Source organism: Myotis yumanensis, unplaced genomic scaffold (genome assembly GCF_028538775.1).
Source record: "Myotis yumanensis isolate MYYU_CA2020_CCGP unplaced genomic scaffold, mMyoYum1.0.hap1 SCAF_19, whole genome shotgun sequence".
NCBI classification, from domain to species: domain Eukaryota; kingdom Metazoa; phylum Chordata; class Mammalia; order Chiroptera; family Vespertilionidae; genus Myotis; species Myotis yumanensis.
The window spans coordinates 5,689,019-5,701,124 of NW_027223770.1; the positions used below are offsets into that span (position 1 = coordinate 5,689,019).

Genomic DNA, 12,106 nt, shown 5'->3' on the forward strand with positions numbered 1-12,106 from the left:
TGGACATTGAAAATCTAACTTGAGCATGATGACCTGAAGATGACTCTTATATTCTACAGGACATTCAGCCATCACGGACACATGTGACCAGTCATGTTCACTATAATCCACTACAGCAGGGAAGTATACTAAAAACATAGGAAATACGTATCCACGTGGATTAACCCCAACCATAAAGCCATTACTAGTCATCTCCTGGTTTCCTAAGCAGCTTAGTTCGTTGAAATTTCTGTGTTAGGCGCACAGAAAATAATAAAGGGAAGGCTGGAAAGAAGAGTCATGACCCACGGACAATACATAACCTGCATTTCCTGCCTCTGCTTGCCATGTGATGGGACACAGCATTTTACAAATGACCAGCATAAGTGGTGGTGGTGGAGACTGGAGACCTGTCTGATTTCAGAACACACCCTCCTAAGCATAAGTCATCCTGTCCATCAGAATATTAAGTCTTCAATAAGGCAGAAAGGCTTCATGAAATCTATTTCATCCATTTGTCTCCATAGTGAAAAATGTCTAGCTAGCTTGTATAAAGGCCTTATGTCTATGAGATGACAGGTGCTGATCTTTATAAAATTTCCCTCTTCACAAGTTTGTCAGTGATGTGTTCCAAGGTAGAGTTACCAGAAGGAAGGAAGACCAGAAGGAAGACATGTGGGTCCCTGCTCTTAACACCTGGGACAGACTGAGTCAACTCTAGTACCTTCACGAGGAGGCAGTTAGAATAGACAAGGACCAGAATGGCAGTGGAGAACAGGTATGAAAGCGTTTCTGTGATAGCAACAGAGAGCCTGTGTCCTATAATTTCAGCATACACTAAACTCCCCTGAGTTAAAAAGAAAATGATTGCAGGTTCATCATACATATTAGTAAGGGCTGCTTACCTTTGATTTGCAATGATTCATTCAATGATATTTACTGAGTACCTTATATGTCAGGTGCCAGGCCAAATGTATCTCAAACAGGTAAAGATCCTTGCCCTGATAGAGCTTACAGTGGGGGTGGGAGGAAACTGAAAACACAGTAATTATACTAAACGATCTGACATGGTAATAAGTGCTATAGCTGAAGGAAAAGGTAGGGAAAGGGGATTAGAAGCCAGGATCAGCATACACTCATTCAAGAAGTATTTATTGAGCACCTACTGTGTGCCTGGGAGTGTGGCAAAGATGGATGGGGTCACCCTGCTGGAGCTCATGGTTTAAATCTCTACTGAAACAAGTAAATCAGCAGTAGACTAAATTAATCAACAGTGGAGTAAGATGAGGCATGACAATGGAAGGACTGGGTGCTAGCAAGATTGTGAAGGAGCTGCAACAATTAGTCACAGAGGGTATCAGAGAATGCTTACCAGTGATGTCTAATGAACCAAGTCAGTTTATTTCTTGAATTTATCATCCTCTGCAATTATTTGTTCATATAGCGATTGAAAAAGGGTATTCCTGGGCAACTGAAAGCATGCCCCTGTAAAAACTCCATATACGCTCTGATTCTAATTTAGTAATATGTTTTGCCATAGAAATTACAGGATATAAAAATCACATTTTTATTGTTCCAGTTTAGCAGAGCAGTGTAGATCCTTCCTGCTAATTACAATGAAAAAAACTAGATAAACTGAAGACACTGGAGAATAAAAGCGGGTGAATTGTGGAAAAGCAAACAAAACCATTCAGATGAAGAAAAATTGAGAATTAATTGCCAAGAGACAATCTATAAGAAATGCTAAAGCAATTCTTCCTACTGAAGGGAAATGATACCAAAAGAAAACGTGAATCTCTGGGAATGAAGAGCAACCAATGGTAAGTATCTAGATAAATGTAAGACTGTCCTCCCTCATATTCTCTTAACTATTTTGAAATACTGCCATGCTTCTAAATTTTACATGAAGTGGTACAATTTTTATTCTAAGCAGATTGAAAAAGTAGTTATGTATATTGTAACTCCAATTACCAAAAAAAAAAGCCAAAGAGGTAACAGGCCCAAATCCAATAGATAAATTCCAATATTCAAATAATCCTAAAGAAGGCAGGGAAGGGAGTACAGAAATACCAAGAAAAAGAGGGGCAAACAAAATAATAAAGTGGTAGAACTAAATCTCACCTTAGCAATAATTACATTAAGCATTAGCAGTCTCTAAACAGTCCACTTAAAAGGCAGAGATTGGTTCTCCTTGCCTTCATGAAGGGTCCAGTTTAATAGAAGAGATAAAATTAAATTTAAAATTACACATACATGTTACAATTGTAATGTTGCCTTAGCATAGCTAAGAGAACCTAGCCTAGTCAGGGAAGGATTCCCAGAAGGTCAGTTAAGAGGTACTGAGAGAGTGAAAGAGATGTTATCCAAGAAAGTGGGAGGTAGAGGGGAGAATCACAGGCAGCATTTGTAAAGGACCAAATCTGGAAGTAGCCTGGCATGTTCAAGGAACTGAGAGGAAGCCAGCAAGTTTGGAGTTTAATGAGAAGACAGGAATGAGTGGCAGGAAGCTAGAGAGGCTAATGGGGGTGAAATCATACAGTCTGACAGGTCATGTTGAGGACCTGGTCTATATCCCAGAGCAACTGAAAACTGAAGAGTTTTAAGTAGACAATATAAGAAGTCCCTTGCTCCCTGATCAAGAAGAGGATTTAGGCCATGTACTATGAATGTTTAAGTATTAGATATCAAACCCGTGTTTCTGAGATCTGGTCTCGCTTATTAATCAGGGTTTAATGAGGGCCTTCTAGATTATTGTCATGTTTACGTATGTTCTGCCATGAAGTCAGAATGATGAGCAGTTGCCAAGGTTCCAGAATTGTGTTAGAAATACTGGGGTCTGGAGGGGCTGCTAAAGCTGCACTGTGATACAGAGTCGACTCCTGTGGTCTTCATTCTACTAGACCCTTATAAATATGCTTTTGGTAAATTTGTGACCAGACAGGAAGCAGCCTTGAAGAAAGTGACTGTAGACTTTGTTTCTGTCTGTCAATCAGGTCAAGTTAATCATTTACATGTATTCATTCACTTAATCTCAAGAAAAAAATCATTGTTTTCCAACAACCCTCTGAGGTAAATATGGCAGAATGCTTCTCCCCACCCATTTTTCACGAGGAAGCTGTACCATAAGAGAATTTGTAAGTGGACATGGTGGTTATGAACTGGGCTTTGAGGCCAGACCTGGGTTCGGAACCTGGAGCACCTGCTTCCTAGTGTAGTGCCCTTGGGAAAGGTCACTTTAATTTCCAATTTAATAGGTAAAACATGATATCCCATTGTTTCTCAGGTTACTAATATATCTTTTCTTGTGTATCATTCTTTTTATGTGAACTTCTTGTGCACACACTTCATCTCTTTTTGGTTGAGTTGTTGACCTTTTTCAGAATCATTTATGAGTCTGTATCTGTTTTAGACAAGGAAACAGATTACTGTAATTCCTTATAACTAAGAAAGTACTGTGGTTAGCAAGATAAAAATCTCAAAGAAAACATTTTAGAGAAACAGTAAATGATTTTAAATATACATAAATATCAAATTGTCAAGTGTTTAAAGTTTGAGAAAATTGGTAATGGTATGGAAAAAGTTACTTTCCTATACCACTAACAGGAATATAATCAGTATGAGATTTTTAGAGGGTGGTTTGTCAGTATCAGCATTGAAAATGTATATGGTCTTTGAAATATTTCAATACTAAGAATTTTTCCACTAAATTACTTGAAAAAGCATTTTATATACATAAAATAGGTTTGTTGAAGCAGTTTATAATAGCAAATAACAGAAATAATCTAATCACAGTCGGGAATTGGAGTAGTTAATTATTAAACATCCATAAAATAGAGTATTTATTCAAAAAGACATGAATTGTGCTGAGCTGTTTACTGAATATAAAATGCATGAAAGTACATTAGTTGGGGGAAGACAGAGCAAAACTTTGTATACCAGTTTGTATAGCAGGACTCTAATTTTTTAAGGATAAATATGTAAATATACTGTTACATTTCCTTCTGAAAGAAAACCAGTTCTGCAGTTGAGAAAGAGGAATCGTATTTTCTTCCCACATTGTCTGCCTTGTCTTACAGGTGCATTACTTTTCACATTTATTTTTAAGGTCAACAGGGTAGTTTCTTTACAACTTTTGTTTTATAAAATATTATTTTAAAAATAAATTTTAAACCCCTAAAGTAAAAAAAAAAAAAATTACTCTCTACCTTACCTGCCCCCAGAGATTACAAGAGGCAACATTTCCAACAGTTTTCCAGAAAAGTACAGCAGCGAAAAGGAGCATAAAGCCCAGCCTGGCTTAGTGGCTGCCAGGCCTCACCCGGGATCCTGTCCCCATCACCGACCAGGTCAGTGATGTGGACCTTTCTCTTGGTACATCAGCTGTTGTGAGTGATCGATCCACCCCTGCCCCCGCCCCCTTTCGATATTGATTCTATATGGATTATAAGTCAACACAAAGAGAGTGTAGGCTATTTCTTAGCCAACTGTTATGGTGTCCGCACACAACTACACCATGGGGGACCACTTACAAAAAGCAAAGGTGCTTTTTGGGCAAAGAGACTTGGCTAGTTTTGTGATTTAAAAAAAAAAAAAAAAACCCTCAAATTTAAATGAATGGCTGTTCCTGCTATAGTTTAATGGCATGTGTGGGTCCCTGAATCAAGTCCCAGTCATTTCAGCTGGTCAGTGAAAGGAATATTCACCATTCCAGGTAGTCAGTCTCTTGACTTCCCACATTTCTGAAACCCCATATCCAAAAGGGCAAAATATCCGGAGGCTCAGTTTGTCCACACAATGTTTTTATTTTTATTCAACTGTAAGCAAACAGCAGAATTAACACAACATTTAGCAACTCCATACTGGCTTTTATTACACCAAGGAAGAGTGATAAATTTAACAGGCACAGACTAACGGACTTCAGATAACCCCTCACCCAGCCCTACAGCTCAACAGGAAAGGGACTCTTCCGATTGCTTTTCCAGTGCTGCTCTTCAGAGGATATGCCTTTAAATTCTGGGTTGTTCTTCTTATATTAACAATCTGATGACCACATCATAGTACCAAAATAGCCCCCAAAATGGAGTTCAAATTTGATCAAAACATAAATCCAGAGTGTGTGGCCCTGTACAATGATAAAGGACAGGTAGAAGGAAAAGACACCCTACAGCTCTATCTGCTCAGGTCTCGCCTGTGAGAGTGGAACAGGCAAGAGGAGAAATCAACATGCATCACTGAACTTGAGAACACTGCCTGGGCCCCGGGGCCTTGTCTGTCTCCTGGCTTTCCCCTACTTCCCAGCCAGCTGCTCATAGAGCTTGGGCACATAGTCATCCCATTCCGCCTGGTAACACGTGCCGGCCACTGGGGGCCCGAGGTCGTACTTTTTGCGGAAAGATGCCACCTTGAACTTGCCACGGTTGTCTCCAGATCGGTTGCTGAGAACGGGCTCGTCACACTTCAGCGGCTTGGCCTGCTCGTAAACCAGCCAGACGTAGCGGTGAAGGCCTGGAGGGAGAGGCAGGAGGGAAGATACACAGACAGCTAGGCATCTGATGGAGGCATCGTCCTTTTTCATAGCTTGGAGGGACCCAGACCACCCCATCTGCAAAGATGCTGAGAACCCAGAGAGGTGGAACGAGTCGGGTCACTCACCTGCTGAAACGCACCCAGTGACACTGCACTGCAAGTGGTATACAGTCCACACCCTGCATTACAGCCTCTTAGACTGACAGGATTTGGCCCTCCTACTGCTCTTTGCTACTCATTCATCCCACTCCAGGATTCCTGCCCATCTCCAGTAGGAGCTGGTCACCAGCCATTTCCCACCACTCCCATGAGGATGCCTATTTTACTTCTGTCACAGTAGCATAGCTATCTAAAATGCTTACCTGTTAATTTAACCGTCTCATTGAAAAGAGAGCCCCATAGAGCTACGGTGTTTATCTTATTGACCATTATCTCCCTAGAACAGTGGTTTTCAACCTTCCTAATGCCGCGACCCTTTAATACAGTTCCTCATGTTGTGGTGACCCCAACCATAAAATTATTTTCGTTGCTACTTCATAACTGTAATTTTGCTACTGTAAACAATATGTAATTATATATGTGTTTTCCGATGGTCTTAGGCGACCCCTGTGAAAGGGTCGTTCGACCCCCAAGGGGTCGCGACCCACAGGTTGAGAACCACTGCCCTAGAACCTATCTGACTTCAGTGCCTGGCAGGCAGGAGATGCTAAAAAATACCTGAGAAATGGAGGAAGGGAAGAGCAAATCACTGGTTCATCATACCACAATTATACCTGCACAGGCTAAAGGAGAACACCACCTTTCTACCTCCAAAACTGACTTCCTTGGAAGATAAGAGACCTGCTTTAAAAGAAATGGCTCAATTCACTTTAACCAACTAAGCAGCAATGCATGTTCGAAAGCAAGCCAGCAAGCACCCTATGAACCTTGCAGCTTTCTACAAGCTCCAATTAGGGACTGCACTCAAGCAGGTGCCATGAGTTGCTTTATACAAGAAAAGCTATTTAGAAACTTGTACACCCATGTTTACTGCGGTATTCGCAATATTCAAGAGGTTGAAAATAACCCAAATATCCATTGGCAGATGAATGGATAAACACAACATGGTATAAATATACAACAGAATATTATTCAGCCTTAAGAAAGGAGGAAATCCTGTCTCATGCTACAACATGGATGAATTTTGATAGGGATCCACATGAATCTTATATGGATCTTCTGAAACTTTCATATACTGTTGATTAGAGTGTAAAAAATTCCCATCACTTTGGAGAACTCTTAGGCAATTTCTATGACCCGACAATTCTTCTCCTAGGTATTTACTCAAAAAAATGGACACCTATGCCCACCAATGACAAGAATGTATACAGCAGCTTTATTTATAATATCCAAACACTAAAAACAGCCCACAGGAGAATGGCTGCACAAACTGGCATATTCACAATGGAATACCATTTAGCAATAAAGAGGAACAAATTACTCACACAAACAGTGACATGGAAGAATCTCAAACATGATCTCCAGTGAAAGAGACCAATCACTCAAAACAAATGCATCCTGCATATCATTTATATGAATACAAAAGTAATCGGTGGAGAGCGGTGTCAGAACAGGGTTAGCTCTGGGAAAAGTTAACTGGAAAAGGTGCATCCATCAATACCCGTTGTCTAAACTCCTACAATCTGTGCCTTTATTGCATGTAAGTTATAACTTACTAAAAGAATATGAACAAAAGCAAAAGGAAAAAGTGTGAGTTACTGAGGCTTTTTTTGTTAATGAGAACAGAACTCCCTACTTGAGAGAATTGCTTTATTCTCATGTGTGTACTTACCATAATTAACTGCCTAATTTTATAACTGCCCTAGAGAACTGAATAGATCCCTGAGAAAGATGTACCTTTACCGTCCTTTTATGAATGTATGAGAGGGGCAGAGTGTTTTCAAGATACCACACTCGATTTTCAAGAGAAACGGAAACTATAGAGATAAAGGAGCCAATTTTTAATAATTAATTTGGAAACTATGATCATTTCTGAGACTTTTTATGGGAACTAGAAGCTAAAAGATCCCACAGGGCCAAACTTAAAAATAGAACTTAGCCGAAACCGGTTTGGCTCAGTGGATAGAGCATCGGCCTGCGAACTGAAAGGTCCCAGGTTTGATTCCGGTCAAGGGCATGTACCTGGGTTGCGGGCACATCCCTAGTGGGAGGTGTGCAGGAGGCAGCTGATCGATGTTTCTAACTCTCTGTCTCTCTCCCTCCTTCTCTGTAAAAAATCAATAAAATATATTTTTTTAAAAAAATAGAACTTAAATGGTTTATCTGTGTTCAGTCCGTATACAGCCCCCGTAGGAAGCCGTTTCAAGCATCCTGCAACACGGCTTCTTTAGTATCTTCTCACAGACTTCCCTGTTTACTAACCAGAACCCAAGGTTCCAGCCACCTGACTCTACTGCATTGGAAGCAAACTGCACTGCCTGAAGCCTCCACTAGGGTAAGAGCTCTCATAAATAAAAGAATAAAGCTCTAAGAATCAGACTACAATCGGCAGCAGCACTTGCAGGCCAATCCTAATGTGCACCCAGGCTCCCCTCCCTCAACCCCCTAAAAACAGCCTTTACTGACCTGTGCCCTTGGGAGGCCCAGAGCCCACATAATCAGAGAGGACGGTGCCACTGCTGATGTCGTTGCCCTTCATGTTGACCACCAGGAAATGGTGCCATTCCCTATGAGAGAACACAGGACCATCAACACGGGGAGTCAGCACGCACTCACTGCGCCGACAAACGTGCGTGAAGTCCACGTTCCATGCCAGGATGCAGCGTCAACTGGACAGCCCTGCCTTTTTGGCCATCGAAAACCTCATGTGTCTGCAGAAGAGACGACCCAGCACCTCCCTCCCTCTGTGATTGTCTAGAGCAGCAAACTTTCTGTAAAGAGCCAGACAGTAAATGTTTTCGGCTTTGCAGTTCACACTGTCTCGGTCACAACAACTCAACTTTCTGGTGATAGCATGAAAGCAGCCACAGACAAGATTTAAGTAAGTTATCGTGGCCGTGCTCCAATAAGCCTTTACTTATGGGCACTGAAAGGTGAAGTTCACTTCATTTTCAGATGTCACAAAGTATTCTTCTTTCTTTAATTTTCCCCCAATTACCAAAAAAATGTAAAAACCATTCTTAGCTCAGGGGGGGCTGTACAAAGGCAGGTGCAGGCAGACGTGGCTCTCAGCTATAGTTCCTCGTTTCCTCTCTGGGGAGGGAGGGGCTGGAGACGCACACTCTGCTTAGGCCCGGATGTGCACCTCCCAAGCCAGGTCTAGCACAGCACTGTCCAGCGAGGGGCTGACACCGGCGAGAAGCACCAGCTCATATGTGGATGACCCACAGTTCCCCAACTTGCCTAAATTTGGGGTCCTTTCTGCTTGGAGCATCTGGGTCTGTCAGGACTAGGGTGTAGAGTTTACTTGAATCAAGGCCATCCCATGAAATACCAGTGGGCCGGTTCTTCACCTGTAGGAAGGGACCAGTTTGGAGTTAAAAGAAGTCAGAAATGCTAAAGTAACCAACCATCAAATTCCCAACAGAGTAGATTATTAATAAAAGCTACAGTGTATTGACTCTACTAAGCACCAGGAGCTGAAGTTTAATATACTCTTTATTTACTTTAGCCCCAACAGCAATACAAGGCTGGTAACCTAGCATGCTATTAACAGAAAGGATCGGGACTTCAACCCTGGTACTGACAGGGTCCTCTTTTAACAACAACCTTACGCTGTCTGAAATGACGGGGTCTCCAGATTTGGTGACCAGGAGGTTACCTGGGCCTGCTAACGTGAAACCTGAATTAACTGGACATTTGAAAGTAAGTGCACAGAAAAGGAGAAAACCGAGGTGGCCAGCCGTGGAGAGTCAGGAAAAGGGCAGGCTGCGAGATGAGCACTTCTTATTTCAAAACAATCAGGTGCCATCGATAGCAGCTGTATTCACACCAAGGCCCAGAGCTTGGTGACTAACAACTCGCCAGGGTCTTGGCACGTGGGTTTTCTGGTTTCTCCACTTCCAGGAGCCAGGACCTGGTCCCGCCTCGATCGAGGGCGTCGGAGGCCAAACAGTAAAACAAGGCCCGTTGCCCTCGAGCCTTCCAGCTGCAGGTCACGACCCGCTAACACAAAGGAGGCCGCGCTGGGCTCTGACTGTCACCAGTTACATAACGCGTCCTGTGTCCTCGGGTGGGGCCTCTGCTCCCCAAAACGAGACCTAAAATCCCCAGGCCCGAGGGGAGGCTCCGGGGACGTGGGGGCGACCAAGGCCGACTCGTTTCGGGGCCCGGCCGCCTCCCCGCCCCGCCCCCCGCGGTCCCGGCCGTTTCCGGGCCAAGACCCTGCCTGTGCCTAGAAGTCCCGGGAAAGCGGAGCAATTGCTCCCGCAGGCCGCGCCATGCCGCCAGCTGGGGACTTCCCCTCCCCCGGGTAACCGCAGGCCTGCAGCGTGGGCGCCCGACCCCCTGCCCTCAGCTGCAAGGCCCGCCCCACCTCCGCCCGGTCCCCGCCCAACGGCCCGCCGGCCTCCGGGTTCGGGGCAGCCGCCTCCCGCGCCCTCGGGTACCTGGGTGGGCGTGAGCACTTTGCCCAGCTCGTCGACCTCCGCCCCGGAGTATTTGACCTGCAGCGGGTGCTTCGGGCTCTCGTCCACCTCCTGCAGGCTCAAGGGCCCGGACCACTGGCTGAGGTCCACCGGCATCGCGCGGCCGAGCGGGGACTAGCGGGGAGACGCGGGCGAACCTGGGGGAGACCAACAGCACCGACTGGAAGCGGTTCCCAAACAGGCCGGAGGCCGCGCGAGCCCGCTGCAGGGGGCGCATGCGCAGGAGCCGCCGCCCGCCCCCTCCCCCTCCGTCCCCCCCTCCCTCCTCGCTCTCTGATTGGTGGCGCGGGGCGCCTCGCTCTCGGGTCCGCCGCCGGCTTCGCCCTTCTTTTTGCCCGAAGGGAATCTGCAACCCGCCGTCCCCGCGTTCCCCGGAGCTATGGCTCGGCTTGCGGGATAGTTGCTTCAAGAAATGTAATTGAGCTACCATTGATCGTTTTTCTTTTTTTTTCAACCCTTTTGCATGACCTTCTAAATTCAGAACCGTAAGGCCTTGCCGAAAACCAGCCGGACTGCCCCGAGCCCCTCGGTAATCTCGCGCATGCGCACTTGTTTTGGTAACCTCCTGGTGGTAGGGCCTGAGCGAACTTTTGAGTATTTTTCTCTATGAGCAAATACATTGTATTGGATTCTCAACCCCCTCCAACTTGGTCCAAACAAAATTCCGGGGAAGTGATATTTTTAAGCCTTTTTAATCCCTATTTTGCTGACACGTGGCTCTCCCTCCAGCAGAGCTGCTTTAAGGCCCTTCCAGTGGGTCCGCTTGTCCACGTCCCTCCATCCCCCGCCTTCCCCGTAACGACTGGGGTGCTCTCCCTGCCGCTGCCTCCAGTGTTCCTTTCTAGCCGTTCACCTTGCTCGGATGTAGGTCAGGCTCATCTATACCTCATCCCTCCCATTTTCAGAACGTCCTCCGTGGCTCCCCTTTGCCTCAGGTGAAACCCAGACGCCTGTAGATTTCTCCCACCTCTCTCGGATTCTTTTCTCGGATTTGTCTTTCTACCTCTGGGACTTTGCACATGCCGTTCCCTCTCCCTGGAACGCTTTGCCCCTCATTCCCCTTTTCCTTCAGTCCTCGTTTTACTCTTATTATAACCCGCTCGCCTTTACTCATCTCGAAGATCACCTCCACCTTCTCCCACCCATCAAGACTGGGAGGTGCTGCTCCCTGTGTCCACCCCTGTTCTGTCCTTTCTCTTTCCTAATATTCAGAGCATTCGGAATTACAAACTTATCATCTGAAACACACCCATGCCCACCTGAATATAGACTCTCTTGTTCACTGGTCTTACCCCTAGTACTTAAAATGGTGCCTGCCACACTTGATACCTGACAGTATCATCATTATATGAAAATAAGTGACTTTTAAAAACATATGGTCAGTGTTAGGTTCAAAGCTTCGTGTTTTGTGTGTGTGTGTGTGTGTGTGTGTGTGTGTGTGGTGTTGTTGTTGTTGTTGTTTGTTTGTTAAAATATCACATTCAGAAAAAGGCTATTTCGCCTGTTATTCCGAGGTCAACCACAACCTCCTTATGTTGCAGCAGTTGGAGGAAGCAGAACACCTTTCCCCTCACTGTTTATTTTTAACGGCTTTCATTAAATGCTCATGGGGTAACAGATGCCGTCCTACAAGCTCTGTGTTTAAAAAAGAAAACAACTATTTGGTCAGAAACGATGGTTGCAGATTCACAGAATATGCTCAGAAAGAGATGTTTTAAAACTTGCTTTGAACCATTCTCTGGGACTCAGCACAGAAGCTCATTGGATGTGTAAGAGGCGGGAGCCTCTTTATGGAGAGCCTGTGGGCTACAAAGTGCTGACTGTGCTTCATTTAGCTCCCTCACCTGCCCCGGGAAGGTGGTGGTATTCTCCTCGCTTGCTCAGGGAGTGATTGGGACCATCTGGATGTGCCGTACCTTTCTCTATCTCCACCGAGGAGAGAAAACTGCAACTAC

The 12,106-nt window shown here is 44.9% G+C and overlaps 1 protein-coding gene across 1 annotated transcript; it reads right to left on the reverse strand.

Annotated features, from left to right (window-relative positions):
- Positions 1-4,761: 4,761 nt before the first annotated feature.
- On the reverse strand, positions 4,762-10,351 carry PEBP1 (phosphatidylethanolamine binding protein 1). The gene is made up of 4 exons (XM_070399436.1): positions 10,113-10,351; positions 8,908-9,017; positions 8,131-8,231; positions 4,762-5,484 (listed from the first exon to the last, which is right to left on the reverse strand). The coding sequence occupies exons 1-4, from the start codon at positions 10,245-10,247 to the stop codon at positions 5,267-5,269; spliced, it is 564 nt and encodes a 187-aa protein (XP_070255537.1). The 5' UTR covers positions 10,248-10,351; the 3' UTR covers positions 4,762-5,266.
- Between the last annotated feature and the right edge of the window lie 1,755 nt (positions 10,352-12,106).

Excerpts from the sequence above, each read along its gene's own strand:
- PEBP1 (XM_070399436.1), bottom strand. The coding sequence starts at position 10,247 with ATGCCGGTGGACCTCAGCCAGTGGTCCGGGCCCTTGAGCCTGCAGGAG. Across the intron at positions 9,018-10,112 it reads AAGTGCTCACGCCCACCCAG|GTGAAGAACCGGCCCACTGG; the intron begins GTACCCGAGGGC and ends CCCTTCCTACAG. Across the intron at positions 5,485-8,130 it reads TGGGCCTCCCAAGGGCACAG|GCCTTCACCGCTACGTCTGG; the intron begins GTCAGTAAAGGC and ends CTCTCCCTCCAG.